Consider the following 14,316-nt stretch of genomic DNA (forward strand, 5'->3'; position numbering starts at 1 on the left):
GCATCCCGCTGGAAGCAGGGAAGCGGCTTTCCCTCGGAGGGGGGGGGTCCAGCCTTACCTGGACCAGTACGGGTCCCCGCCGCCATCCCTCCTCATGCCGTCGTGCTGCGCGGCCCGGGGGCCGTGCTGGGCTCCGCACAGCGGGACATTCCTGCCGCCGCCACCCGCGGCCATGCGGGCAGCGCCTTCCGCCTCCGCCGCCTTCACATCGCGGCGGCGACGACGGCGGCGGCCGCCGGTTCCCTCCCTCCCTCCTTCCCTCCCTTTCGGACTCGAACCCGGGACCCGGAGGGTGCCCGACGCAGGCGGGGAGGGGGCGTTTTCTCCATCCATCACCCACAAGTGGGGGATTTTTTCCCCTCTTTTTCTATTTTTTTTTTTCCTCCGCTAAATATTGAAAAATATTTAAAATATTCTATTTAAATTACATTCTATAATTTACACCCCCGTCTGAGCGGGGTTACAGAGACCCCAAAAGAGGGTGTCTCCTCTCCAACACCTGGAAAGCACCACGTTAATTCCCCGTCCTCCAGCTTTCACAGGTTTGACAGGAGGAAAGTCCCCGGTTTTTTAAGGATCAGCACTGAATATGAATATTCCCATCCAAAAGAATTGAATGCAAAAATAAACAGGAATCAGTATTTAAACAGGAATCAGGCTGAAACAAAACTGACTCAACTCTGTTGGACAGAGCCGTTGCCTCACTGTAAGATCAGAGATAATCAGACTCCTTTATGGAAATAGAGAATTAAAATGATGGTTATCTCAGCCCAACACAAGAGGACTCCTGGCTCACTTCAGGAACTTCACCGAGCAGGTGGAGGAGCTTTTTGGAGCCATTGTTTGGGTGATTCTGCCACCGAGAGCAAGTTGGATGGAGTCAGGGCAAAGCTCCAGGTGAGGGAAGGAGGGAGAAGCTCTGGCAGAGCCTGGCCAAGGTCCTACACAGCCCTTGGGAAAGGCACCAGAGCTGCTGGGCTGCTCCAAAACTACAGGGTGCAGGGCAGGCGTCTCCCTCTGCTCCTGCAGCCTGTAAATGCTTGTTAAATCAAGCCTGTAGAAGACCAATATTTAGCAAACTCACCCCATTCTTCTCCAAAGAGCTGCTGGGCTGCTCCAAAACTACAGGGTGCAGGGCAGGCGTCTCCCTCTGCTCCTGCAGCCTGTAAATGCTTGTTAAATCAAGCCTGTAGAAGACCAATATTTAGCAAACTCACCCCATTCTTCTCCAAACGCCAATACTCTGCAGGTCCCCAAAGGGACATCAGCTACTTAAATCAATGGGTAACAGTATTAACGAGCTAAACCTTACTCAGCAAAGTAGCAAAAGGTTCCTCACACACCATAGAGACAACTCCGGAAGGAGGTCACCAGGGCTGATAAAAGTTTAAAAAAAAGTATCATAAAATCACACTTTGTCCTTTGCTTCAGGATTTTTTCCTCAGAGGAGAGATCTCCCCCCAAAGGCCTGTGGCAGACTGGAGTAGCAAAAGGTTCCTCACACGCCATAGAGACAACTCTGGAAGAAGGTCACCAGGGCTGATAAAAGTTTAAAAAAAAGTATCATAAAATCACACTTTGTCCTTTGCTTCAGGATTTTTTCCTCAGAGGAGAGATCTCCCCCCAAAGGCCTGTGGCAGTCACACACCTCACACAGACCCACTGCCACCAGAAAACAAATACAAGCAGCTTCGGTACAAGTGGAAACTGAAGGGGGACCATGTGTGGAGACCACAGGCTCAGCCTTCATCCAGGGGTAGCTTTTCCTCCCTTTGTTTGGGCAGAAAACTGGAAATTATATAGAAAACATTTTTCCTCACTCTGCTGCTGTGCCCGTTTCCAGAAGAGGGAGCCAAGTCATGGTAAAATGCAGCCAAAAATCCAAATCATTGTTCAATTTGTGTTTTTTTTTAAATAGTGTATATTTTTGGAGTTAACTCGAGGCAGGAGGGGAGATGATTCCTGATGTCACTGAAGTGAAATGCATGTAAAAAGCTCCGAGAGGACTTGGGCTTGCTACGGTAATCACACATACAGAGTAATTAATAACTCATACTCCTGTATGATTTAATACAAGCCTCAGTGCCGTGGGATGCAGGCGCCTCCACCAGCCTCTGCAACATTGGCCACCGACTCACTGAAATTATGATTCCAGTTACAAATTAAGCCTGTCGCACAAAGTTTTCTTTATTTGTTGTACTCCTCCAGGTCCTCTCCTTGCCCCGCTCAACATCACCTCCTCCATGAATAGCTGCTTTGACCAACGCACGTCTCGCGCGAGAAGCTTCACTGTCAGAAATAGCTGCAGTTAAAAAGGGGCTGCACAGAAATAAGTTTAAAAAGTAAAAAAAACCCACAGACATCACTCCTTTTGACGCCACACAGTTTTCTGGAAGCAAAGCCTCCCACCCAGCTGATTAAAAGGCAAAGGGAACGGGTTCAGAAGACAGGTGCTGACTAAAGAAAATAATCTGATGCAAGAACACCAATTTCCTCTCTTTTTTTCCCTGACTTCAGCTTAATCTGTCGAAAGATTAAACCAAAGATTATCGGGTTAATATCTGAGCTGACATTTACTATCACTCAGGTTTATGCAGACAAGGGCTGTGTTATGTGAAGGTTTATGGAGTTAAGGCAGACCAAGACCAGATCCATCAGGCGGGTGTGAGGAGAAATGGGGGCACACGTTCTGTAAAGGACAATTATTGTTTCTAAAAGGACAGTCTGACCCCATCTTGGAAGGTCCCTGCTGACCAAGAGCAGCCTCAATGCAACTTGTCCACGGTCTGAAGAAAAAACACACGTGGTTTCTAGTGCTAAATAATGCAACTTTGCCAACCTGCTGCAGACAGCAAAACACTGAAAAAATAATAGAATGACCAGAGAAGATGCTGAATTGAGACCAGCTCCAAAGCGAACGGCAGCTCCCGAGCAGGAATTGCTGTGGGGGCTTGTAAGGCAGCAGAATATTGCTGGAATCCCCATCTCACATGAGGAGCAGGATGGAGAAGGCAGGGGGCTTCTGGTTGGGAGGTGCCTGACGGTGTCGGCGTGCAGCCCAGCAGCACTTTGTAATTGCATGAAGGCAAAGGAAAGGACTAAAAATACTTTCTAGCCCATTGAGAAACACAAATCCTTTTGAGGGTGCTACTAATAAGTTTGTGTTTTGTCTGGGTGCAGCTGAGAGCGTCAAGCAAACCAGTTGAGGAGCAGGGCTGGCACCTTCAACCCTCCTCATCCCTTTTCCTCAAGAAAATTACAGCAGAAACAACTAGTGAGGGGTGACATCGCTGCTGGACGGAACAGACACCTGCAGCAGGGGCCAGAACCCCTCTCAACTCGCCATAGCCTAAAGGCAGATTTAGGGCAAAATATGGCTCCACATCCTTTTATATCCTTGGAGGTATCTCAAGGCTGTTTGACAGGGGGAGGCCCCGTTACCCGTGGAGATGAGACAGAGAGGGATCACGCTCCAACTCAATTTAATAAGCTTCGTAACGGACTCGGACAGAAAGTGGTTTGAAATAAGTCGAGCAACACCCATCTACTAGTCAAGGATTTTTTTTAAGTAATGCTTTTAAGCTCATACTCAAGCGTACAAAGCATGAAGTTTACAAATGAAAAACAGTAAAATCATCCTAGAATAATGTAATGGCTTCCCCTACACGTACAAGGAGCGGGAAGGAGACAGAATTCTTTCCAGGTAATTCCACACATCTCAAATGCTACAGAAGTGCTCTCCACGTTCATTTCAATTTTTCTTTTCACGTGGGTGGAAGGAGCTGAAAGCGTTTCAATGAACTCATCTTAAAGAGCGAGAGGTACTTCACCTGCTTTCAAGCTGTATGAGTTTGCCTCTTCAAAACCCTCGAGAGGAAATGCCTTACTTAAAATTCGGCTGTTGGTTTCTGCGCAGCAGCCTGTTTTTCCAGCTCAATAAAAATTAAACAGTTCAGTGAGCATTTCTCAGGAAGTACCACCGGTTACTTCATCTTGGTGGAAATCCATTGTCCCCCACCCTTCAAACACGACGCCGTTGTACAACAGAAGCAGCCACAGCTCAGCTCAGCTCCCAACCATCAGGCAGAAAGGAAAGGCGGTCACAGCGAAGACGACGGTTCTGCAGGAGGTTTGGGAAAAGGGCAGAGATTTGTAGCCCAAACAAAACACACTGGATTTTTCAGCCTTGCTGCAGAGGCATAAAAGACAGGTTATTTTCCAACCCAACTGCTTTGTGTCCATGGCATTAATATAAAAAAAATAAATAAAATTGTTTCCAAGAGAGGAAAGGCCGGGGAGGAATGAGCGTAGTGTACAATTAATGACCAGATTTGTTTGCCACTGCTGAGTTTGGAACAAACCTTTTTACAAAAGTTATTTTCATTACTGTTCTAAATTAAGTGGAACAAAATATGTCTTTTTACACTAAAGGAAACTGATCAAAGTGGCATTTAATAGTATTTGTTAAAGTGGTTATCTAACAAAAATGGGTTAACAAAATCCCATTCATTAGTAGTCACCAAATAAGACATTTCTCATGCATATGACAAAAGTTCATTCGTGTACTGAGAGGTCTGTTTACTGTGTACAATATTTCCATAAATTATAATATGTTTCACAGCCCCTACCATTCAAGAATATTTCAAACAGATTATATATTATATTTGTATATGCAAACTATTTTATATACACTAATATAAAGATCCTTAGAAGTACCATTATCACTACCTTTATGCTTTCTCTAAAATGCATAGCTTTCGAATATTTTCTTGCAGTTACCAAAAACTTTACAGATTAAAGCTGCTTATCAATGTGGCATGTTCATAAAAACAAAGTGAAATAGTTCTATACTAATTTTATATTAAACCCCTTAAAAAACATGTTTATTTTTTAATGGAAAAAGAAACAAGCTAGTGAAAATTCAAGTAATCTATGCTCAATCTTTGCCCAAAAACTCTACGAAATTAATGTAGCGTTCTAGAAATACAGTGAACTTCTCAGCCAGGATGTAATACTGCATTTCTCATGGAGAAAAATGCTAGTTCATGCCACAAAAACGCACCACTTTCCACTTCATCCGGGAGAAGCTGTAGCTGAGATTTAACACCACAAGCGTCAGAAGAGAGGAAAAGCTGATCGGTTCTATGTGAAGAAATTAGAGCTATTCCAGTTTTTGTTTTCTGCAGTTTGTTATTAAACAAAGTTACATTAACCATACAGTTTCTCACAAACTAAAAGTTATACACGGTTTTTAGACATCAACCGACTGGAAAAAGCAAAAAAAAAAAAATTAAAAAAAATAAACCACAACTGTTAAAAGTTTGGTGTTAGAATAACCAGCCTGGGTGAAGGAAAGCCAGACCCCTGCTGTAGTTGGGGGGCGGGGGGCCATTAATAGCTTGTTTGTTATGTATAAACTTTAAGACCTCCATACCACAAACACCTCAAAGTGGAGAACAGAACCATCAGAAATAAATGGGAACAAATAAATTTTGTGATATCCATCATCTAGCTTAACCTTGGCGCTCCGCATCTCTAACAGCTGCTTAACAGTTTCCCTCCCCACCCCCCCAAAAAAAAATAGCTACACAAGTAAACAGTGTTCACAGTAATGCAATCAGTAACAGGTTTTGTTAGTTTCCATAAGTCAGGTGTATCTGCAAAGCTTTATACAGTTTAATGCGTAAGTATTCCAGTAAAATTAAGTGAAAACCTAAGTTTCATTCTACAGGGTAATATCTACCATACAAGACTAGATTATGTACAGTATGGGACCGGTGTGACAACTGCCAGTGTCTCATGATGTCAAGCTATCTCACCCACCAGCTCGGTTTTCGTTGAGCAAATCCGTAATAACTTGATATAGGAACCAAAAAAATCTCGAGATTGATTTGGCAAAATTAGTGCTTCCTACCGCTGGGTACACACCAGTGGACAGTGCTGCAAAATTAGGTCGACCAGAACATCCCATACCCAGAAGATCACCATTTGTTGACTTGAAAGTCTGGACTTCACATGAAAAACATTAAAACTATAATCCTAAGCGGAGTGAGGACAGTCAGTAAACAAATACAGGTGAAGATGAACTGCATCTCTTCAGAAAGGTATGGAAGAATCGAAAAAAAATGGAAATTTTTGGATTTAGACAGCCCTGCTCTGCTCAGCTCAAGGCATAAAAACAGCCCAAGTAGCTCTAAAGTTACGACTTATTCAGCAAAGCGTAAAGGCAGATCCTGCACAAGAGGATGCATCAGAGGCTTCAACGAGCATCTCTTCCCCCACACTTCATTCCCTAACACAATCCTGTCTTTCAGTTTACAAACATCCAGTGGCCTTCAAAGCTTTAGTGGAATCACTGCAGCATCCACAGCTGCAAATTAAATAACTTGGGGGGGGGGGCGTGGGGAGAAAGGCCCCTGTTAACAAAAACCTTCGAGTGCCTCTGGGGGCCGTTTTGGTCATCCGTGAAAATTAAGGAAAAAAACCAACCCTTATTTCCAACAATACTCCTCCTGAAAAGATGGGTCACTGATCCATTATGAACATAGCTCTCACCATATAAAGCACCAAAAAAGTCAGAAACAAGGAAGGAAAAAAAAAAAAAAAAAGTCTTTAAATTATGCTTTACAAGTTTGTACACTATTTCCTAAGCGAAAGGTTGACCTTACTGCAAAGTTTATAGATGAAAACTTGACCAGTTACTTTTAAGGGGAATGTATATCTGGCTATAACTTAAAGGTAGAAAATATTCACTGTTCTATATACACATTTCAAACAGGAGACAGTTAAACTTAACTGAATAGTTGCCAATATAACTCCGTATTAACTCACTGGCCACTAAACTAGGCATCAGTAGCCAATTAGAAAGCTTGAGTTCTGTACTTTTAAAAATGCTATTTTTCCTGTCCTGTTTAATTGTTTTTTTTTTAAAAATGTATTATAGTGCATAGCCTAAGTCAGACTTTCAAAGAGATACAGCGCCTTTCAATGCAGTTTTTGCAGCATTTAAAAGGGACTTTTCTCCCTTCAAATTAGATGTTCATTGAAAAATCTGAATTGAGTGCTGTACTGTAGTAAAAATATTTCAGTCACAGACTGATATAAACGTATACTGTGCAGTACTAAGATTGTTTGATGTCCATCTGCACACATTTTACTTGGGTTCTTCGATCGTCCCCTTGCTGAGGTCTGTCATTTTGGGATATTTCACTTTCTTCTGGTCCAGCTCATTCTGAGCCCACAGTAGTAGTTTCAGTAATTTTGCCAACTTGGGTGTTGATTCACGATTTTCATAGTCTAGAACAGCTTGATTAACCTCGCTCCATACCTGGAAAAGAAACACTAGAGTTCAGTAATGGTTTTTGATGATTAATACTGCTCCAGACATTGAGAAGATCACACCTAGTCTCTAATTCCTCAGAACACAGTCAGGTCAAAGCTTTATAAACTACAAGCCTGGAGAAAACAAGGACGAGAGCCAAGTAGCTGAATACATTAACAGCTTTTTGCTTTGAATCTTACGAAATACTTCTGTTCTATTGCCTGTCACTATGTAGATTTTTTTTCTAAACATTTCAAAAATATTTGGACACCGTTTTCACTACATACAAATAAAAGGCATCGGTTCCCTTTGGCGAAAGGACTACCTTCTGTCGCTGCATCATGTTAAGCAAGTCTCCAAATGGTGATTCTTCGGGATTATCAAAGGCGAGCAGAGCCAGCGTACGCTCCATTTCTGTCAGGCATTCCCTGCTCTCCTCCCCCTGTTCTGCTAATTGGGTCTGAGCAAACTCCAGAGCCGCTTCCGTCTCACGCTGCCGAATCAGTTCAATCAAATGCTGCTGCTACATGAGAAAGACAAAGCAATATTAGCTAAAGAAATTAACAAATCTTCAGTTTTTCAAGACTAATCTTCAGACATCGGTGTGCAATTTGAAAACAAACACTAATCCATAATTTGACAGTTTGAGGTCAGTTCTTCTCAATGTGTGAGACAAGGAGCAGCAGATTAGTCTACAAAAATCTACTGAAAAAGGTAACCTGACGCTTTTGAGTAACAGGTTTTGAAAAGATGTCTTGCTCAAGGAACTACTAGAAATTCTGAGTAACAGTAAATGGAAGTTAGTAAATCACAGGCCACTACTGTGAAAGTTTTTAATGTTACTAATTGTATATGATGCCAAGAACAAACATCCACGTTCAGTCACAAACCTCCCAACACTCGTAAAACCTGCACTACTTTTTCTGATCTCTCCGCAACCTCTAAAACAAAAAATAAAGTTTGTCACCTGTCCTTACCTGCAAATGAAAGTAAAGATATCTGTTTGTATCTAACAATTCTGGATGGAGGCTGTTTATTAACGCAATGGCTTCTTGAATCTGTCCTTTCAAGATCATTTCTCGGATTTTTATTCTTTCGTCGAGAGTCTCTAAATCAACACTGGGTTCAATTCCAGACTCCATTCGAAATTTCTCTGCCGCTTCCTTAAAGCCCTCTGAAATAGAAACATTTTACCTATAAAATATATTTTATGAAACACTTTAAAAAGTATCAGCTTAAATGAAAAGACTTAAGTATTGCTTGTGCATTTCGGCAGTTTAAAGATTAAGTCTGAAATTCTGAAAAATTCTTATTTTCATAGGTGTTTATCCCACAGGCATCTTAATTCATGCTGAACTCAAGTGCCCTCATTCTCTAGGGACACATGTAACTTGTAGCCTGATAACTCTAAACTTGAAAGCTTGTTTTCTATTTAAATAGAGCAGCGTACTTATTCCAAAAGGGGATTTTCCAAAATTTGAGTGGTTTTGCTTCTCCCTCCCAGCCCCCCAATCTGTTTACACACACCTCGCAGCTTTACCAAGAAGAAACAGAAAATGAATTTTGCTTTCTCATACTAACACTACTTTTTTTTTTTAAAGTTATAACAGCTATTTTGAATCCTAAGTCACGCTTTCAAATACACAAAAATTATTTATGCCACTAAGATGCTCTTCCTTCCGAGGCTTCACCTACACACCAATGTAAACAGGGGTGTAGATCGGATACGGCTGCCTCCGCCCTAGAAGAGCTTACTGTGCTGGTATGCAAGGTAATTGCTAGGGACAATTTCCGAGGGATTTTGATTGTCCCAAATATAAAGTCAGGCTATGTGCTGAAGGGGTTAATGTTTTGGGTCTCAAACTATTTTGACAAGAGTGCCCTTTTACAGTTTATCTTTCTAGTTAAAACTTGCTTCTGGCAGCTGTTCTGTGCAGCTTTCAGAGTGCTATTTAACAAGTGCAACAGATCTCGAACTGTTTTAATGGCACAAAAAAAGGATTATTACTGTTAACAGTATTTCAGAAAATACTTTATTTTCTATGCCTTTTTCTACACCTTTAAGAAGAGCTAAGGTTAGTAATGTCACTTCTATTGCACGATAACTTCTCTGTCTCTGAATCTTAGTCAGTTCCCAGTTAAAAGAACACAAGAGCAGTCGTACCTTGCTAAGAGAACCCAACAGCAACCACTAAGTCCTCAAAGCCCTTAACTTCACCCCATCTAGAGCATATTCTAGCCAAAACCATCTGTCTTGATAAAATAAGCGACATGCATTTAAGACCCTCCTAGCAATACTACTTATTTTTACCTGTAACAAGGTAGTTCATGATAAGGCGGTTCATGTCTGCTCTCTGGATATGCAAGTTATTAAGTTTTTCCATCCATTCGTCTTTTGTGATTTCATCAGGTTTTTCTGCATAACTCATCCTGGACTCTTACTACAAGAAAAGCAAAGCATCTCATTTAACACAATTTAAGAAGTAAGTTAGTTTAATGTGTATAAGCACTGCATTACTACCATCTTTATACCTTTTTATGAGATCTTTTAAATTATTAATCCAAAAGAGACCCTTTTATCTCAAACCACAATTTTACATTTTTCTCCTGCACTCTTTAACGTCTCCGAGCCAGTCTCTAAAGCTGCTTTCATCAATTGTCAGAGTGAAAAAAAATTCAAATACCATCTTTCTTATAGTTACTCTTAAATCTACTCCAACTAAATCTTGTTTACAAGTTAGACAGGACACACAGCATCACAAAGTGACACAAGTGAAACAAACAGTTTGACAGCTAGCCAGAAAAAAATGTAATAAAGCCTTAGAGTAAAGCCTACATAAACAATACTTGCTTTAAGGTTTTCACCAACACTTAGACGGGGCAGCTCCAGATACCGTATAGCTACAAAATCGTACATGATATGTTACCCAATGTACAACAATGTACACTACCTTAGCTTTGCTGTCCCTAAAAGTGCTGTCAACATGTCAACACTACTGAAGTGGGATCTCCTAGTATTTTTCTCGACTGTATTTTTTGTAGATTTGGGAGCAAAGCGCTTTGCTAAAGCCGGCATTTAATCATTTCTCCCTTCAAGTCACGCTCGCGGGGGCAGGGAAAGGGGGAGGAGAGGCGGCGACAACAGCAGCAACAGGCACCGCCACCCCTCTCGGACAAACACCAGCGGCAGCAGCGCGCCTTCCCAGCGCCGGCCCCTTCCCAACAGGTTTTTCTCCCTCTAAACTACGGCCAAAGCCCCGCCGAGCCCGGGGAAGCCGGGCAGCGGGAGGCGGGCTCAGCCCGGGGCCGCCTGAGGGGCCGATCGCTCCCCGGCCCCGCGTTCACACCGCCCCCACCCCCGCGGCGCGGGGGAACGGGGCCCCCGCCGCAACGAGCTGCGGCGGCCTAACCCCCGCTCGGCCCCTACCCGCCGCGGCACCGCGACCTTCCCCCGCCCGACCCCGACCCGGCCCGGTCCTCCGCGGGGCCCGGGCCACCGAAGGGCTCGGCCCTGCTCGCCACAGGCCCGGAGCCTCCCCACCGCCCGCAGCGGCGGAGAGCGGGCCAGCCCGCCGGGCAGGGGGAAGGGCCCCGCCAGCCCCCATCCCCTGAGGGAAGGCGCGGGTCGGCCGGCGCCATCTTACCGAGCGCGCGGCGCTGCCGGCTCCGACGCACGAACGCGGGCCCCTCCGCCGCCTCCGCCAGGCCGCTGGCGCGCGGGTCTCGCGAGAACTGCCCTCCCGACCAATCAGCGCCCGGGGAAAGGCGAGAACACGTAACCATAGAGGCGGCCCTCGGGCCAGAGCGTACGCCTGCCCGCGCCGGTGCGGCCCTCCAGCGGGGAGCCGGCACCATAGAGACGGCGCGGGGTGGGCCGCCGAGGGATCGGGCCCGGACCCGGCAGGAGCCCGTCCGTCGGGACAACGGGAGGGAGAAGGGCCCGCTGTAGGTACACGGGTGGCTAGTTGTGCCGGTTCCTGCTGCTGTTGGTAGGCCGGGCTGCGGAGGGTGGAGAAGAGCTGAGGAGAGCTCCCGACCCGCCGCCGCCGGGTCACGGCTGAGGCAACGCCGCCGGCTGGGTGTTTAAATGTCCTTAAGAGGTATAAATTCTGAGGCGTTGCAGATAATAATCCTCAAAAATGAGTATTTTACTTCACGCAGACTGGGGATGTGGATCCAATCACTGGTTTTTCGGGGGCTTTGCGCCGCCCGGTGCAGCGGGGGTGTCCCCGCCGGGGCGGGGGGTGGGACGGGGGGAGATTTAAGGCCGTTTCCCACCCGAACCGTCCCGCGGGGGTTGGTTTTGTAACGGGGACACATGTTTGTAACGGGGACACAAAGCGCGGCCTCCAAAACTCCCTTCCATTCCAGTTGTCCCTACATCGAAACTGGGAAAATCTACCGTGCAATCGATAATTTATTATTTTAACTTCCCCCCCCCAAAAAAAAAAACAACAACAAAAAAATCAAAACTCTCTGAGTTTACATAAACAATGCCGAGTGTATAAACAACTAAGTTTTCAAATATTTAGTAATACATGCCCCGTGACAGAGAAAGGTTCAGCGTGTTCCTATGGACTGGAGAGGGCTCCTCCTCGGGCTTCAATCTAAAAAGTCAATGAATGCTAATTAACTCGTAATCCCATGGGGAAATATCAACGTTCCGACTCCCTTTTTGAGCCTTGGGAATCTCCCTGGGCTCTCCCGGTTCCTGCCGGCTCCTCCCCGACAGGAGGAGTTTCTCGGGAGACTCCCATAAAGAGGGAGGGGAGGAAGGTGCCTCCCCCCGGGAGGGTTTGGGGGCTCTTCTGGAGAGGGAGGCGCTCCCCAAACAGAGAGGAGGCGGCGGGTGTCATTCTTCCCGCAGGTAACGAACAAAGAATAGGTCTAATTGCTTTCTAATGAATAGAATAATATATCAAATAACTCAGCTAAAATAGGTGTGAGGGGCTGCGTGGCGTTAACACCTCTGTTGTCACAGACTGGGGTGTTCAACCAACTGCAACAGAAATTTTCCTTTTTCCCCCCCTTTTATTGTCCCTGAGCTACAGAAAACTAAAACTGGGCTAAAGGCCCACCTGAGCCGTGGTTTTGCTTGTGAAAAATAATTTGGGTTTTTTTTTTTTTTTAATATTTTTAGGAATTGGCATTTTTTCAGACTGTAATGTTAACAAAAAAGATTATTTTTTTATTTTTATTATTTTTCTGTGCAGAATATCATGGTGTTCTCATCTTTTTTCCTTTCGTATCGTTTCCCTAATTTTCGGTGCCTCTGGTAACATCAAACTTTGTTAGAAACTGAGCTTTCGTTTGGGAGAAGAGGCTTTACAGCTGCTTCAGTTGCAGCAAATGCACTTTGAATGTTACTATTGAAGCTTTTTTGTACTGAGTCTGAAAAAAAAAGCAACTTTCTAATGCATTATTTTTTTTTATTTGGTGAAATAGTACTACAAGTGTAAGTAGTGACACATTGTTTCATGGCAGCACTAGCTCGATGTGATAAAATTCTAAGTATATAAAAAAAAATTAGAAAAGTATTATTCTTTTCTCTTGATACAGGCCTTTTTTTCTTTGCTAATGTTGTGGGTGCAATGAAAACTCTGTGTGTTTGGGGGAGTGAGCAGTATCTTAAGTCATAAGTGACACATATTTTATACTAACTTTTCTCTGATAGAAAGCTGCCTGGTCACCTTCTGCAGTCCCCTCTTTTTAATTTGTATCTCACTGAATACATGCTTAATTATCCCATGCATAAGACCTGCTGCTGTCTTTAATGAAGAGAATACTCAAGTTCCCTTCACTTCACAGCCTGGGATACCCAAAGATTTGGAAATAGCAAATTTGTTTGGCTTTTGTTTGTTAAACCTCACAAAATTAAGGGGACAGTAGAAAGATACAAAGCTGTGCAGCAACTCTCTGTGTGTTTGGGGGAGTGAGCAGTATCTTAAGTCATAAGTGACACATATTTTATACTAACTTTTCTCTGATAGAAAGCTGCCTGGTCACCTTCTGCAGTCCCCTCTTTTTAATTTGTATCTCACTGAATACGTGTTTAATCATCCCATGCCTAAGACCTGCTGCTGTCGTTAATGAAGAGAACACTTAAGTTCCCTTCACTTCGCAGCCTGGGATACCCAAAGATTTGGAAATAGCAAACTTGTTTGGCTTTTGTTTGTTAAACCTCACAAAATTAAGGGGGCAGTAGAAAGATACAAAGCTGTGCAGCAACTCAGGGCAAAAGCTACCTAAGTCGTTCCTTCTTTTCTAGTGCAAGAGCCTGACTTCTGTTAAAAACCCTAATGCTCTCCCCAAGCTGGAACCACGCTTTTCTTTTACTAGTCAGGGAAAACCTTGCAGGACAGTTCTGTGACTCCAAAGTTGGGTTAAAATGCATAGAAACAAACTACTTTGTTCTCAGGAAATTATTCCATGCCTTCAACATGCCACAGTCCTCCAAGAATCTTCCAGTAATGAGGACAGTAATAACATGAAAAGTAGAATTTTTTGGGGCAAGACTACAAAATTTAGACTAAAAGAAATATATAATAACTGTAATTCAGTGCAGTTTATAGAATTTTTACATGGATCAGGATTTGGTAAATCCTAATCACAAAGAGGTATTTTGATGATTGATATTTGGAGTTGAGTGCAGTGAATCCCAAACTAAAGTCACAAAAATCCCTGGAAAAAAAAAAAGCTATATAATGCAGGGAAGGGGAAAGAGTTTACCTAAAACTGGAGGGGAAAAAACCACCTGGAAGTTCCTGTCAGCTGGTAGGGAAGGGGATTGCTTTATTTATGTGAATATGATCAACCCTCAGTAAAGTATTTTTCTATGTTCATCTAGTTTTTATGGAAAAGGAACTATCAGGAGCCTTGGAGAATCAAGGACCCAGAAGAAATCACTACCTTGACACCAGACTTACCTATTTGGAGTGAAGTGCTGAACTTTGAGGACTCTGAGGAAAAGAGGCCCTTTTCCACATCCAAAGGTA

At 43.8% G+C, this 14,316-nt stretch overlaps 3 protein-coding genes across 7 annotated transcripts in view; 1 reads left to right on the plus strand and 2 right to left on the minus strand.

The window, feature by feature from the left end:
* The window catches only part of SLC17A9 (solute carrier family 17 (vesicular nucleotide transporter), member 9), a 22,493-nt gene extending 22,249 nt beyond the window's left edge, over positions 1–244 (minus strand). The window contains exon 1 of the mRNA XM_014954542.1: positions 59–244. Coding sequence (XP_014810028.1) covers positions 59–174 — 116 coding nt within the window. The 5' untranslated portion in view covers positions 175–244. The remainder of the gene's footprint in view (positions 1–58) is intronic.
* Positions 245–3,545: 3,301 nt separating this feature from the next.
* GID8 (GID complex subunit 8) lies at positions 3,546–11,089 on the minus strand. Of its 4 annotated transcripts, none has more exons than XM_014955996.1 (6): positions 10,966–11,089; positions 9,633–9,762; positions 8,299–8,495; positions 7,647–7,844; positions 7,151–7,327; positions 3,546–4,120 (listed from the first exon to the last, which is right to left on the minus strand). In XM_014955996.1, the coding sequence occupies exons 2-5, from the start codon at positions 9,748–9,750 to the stop codon at positions 7,154–7,156; spliced, it is 687 nt and encodes a 228-aa protein (XP_014811482.1). In that variant the 5' UTR covers positions 9,751–9,762; positions 10,966–11,089; the 3' UTR covers positions 3,546–4,120; positions 7,151–7,153. The 4 variants fall into 4 exon arrangements, with proteins under 4 accessions (XP_014811482.1, XP_014811476.1, XP_014811490.1 ...); XM_014955990.1 differs by having other exon boundaries at positions 3,546–4,189; XM_014956004.1 differs by lacking the exon at positions 7,151–7,327.
* A 75-nt stretch (positions 11,090–11,164) lies between these two features.
* The window catches only part of DIDO1 (death inducer-obliterator 1), a 58,034-nt gene continuing 54,882 nt past the window's right edge, over positions 11,165–14,316 (plus strand). Inside the window, exons 1-2 of one of the 2 annotated variants that reach the window (XM_014955948.1) lie at positions 11,165–11,421; positions 14,169–14,313. The gene's annotated coding sequence lies outside the window, so the exon portion shown is untranslated. The remainder of the gene's footprint in view (positions 11,422–14,168; positions 14,314–14,316) is intronic. The other variant, XM_014955964.1, reaches the window with a different exon arrangement.

This window comes from Calidris pugnax, unplaced genomic scaffold (assembly GCF_001431845.1).
Source record: "Calidris pugnax isolate Ruff unplaced genomic scaffold, ASM143184v1 scaffold50, whole genome shotgun sequence".
In the NCBI taxonomy this organism is placed as follows: Eukaryota; Metazoa; Chordata; class Aves; order Charadriiformes; family Scolopacidae; genus Calidris; species Calidris pugnax.

Excerpts from the sequence above, each read along its gene's own strand:
- GID8 (XM_014955996.1), bottom strand. The coding sequence starts at position 9,750 with ATGAGTTATGCAGAAAAACCTGATGAAATCACAAAAGACGAATGGATG. Across the intron at positions 8,496-9,632 it reads CATGAACTACCTTGTTACAG|AGGGCTTTAAGGAAGCGGCA; the intron begins GTAAAAATAAGT and ends TTTCTATTTCAG. Across the intron at positions 7,328-7,646 it reads ACATGATGCAGCGACAGAAG|GTATGGAGCGAGGTTAATCA; the intron begins GTAGTCCTTTCG and ends TTTCTTTTCCAG.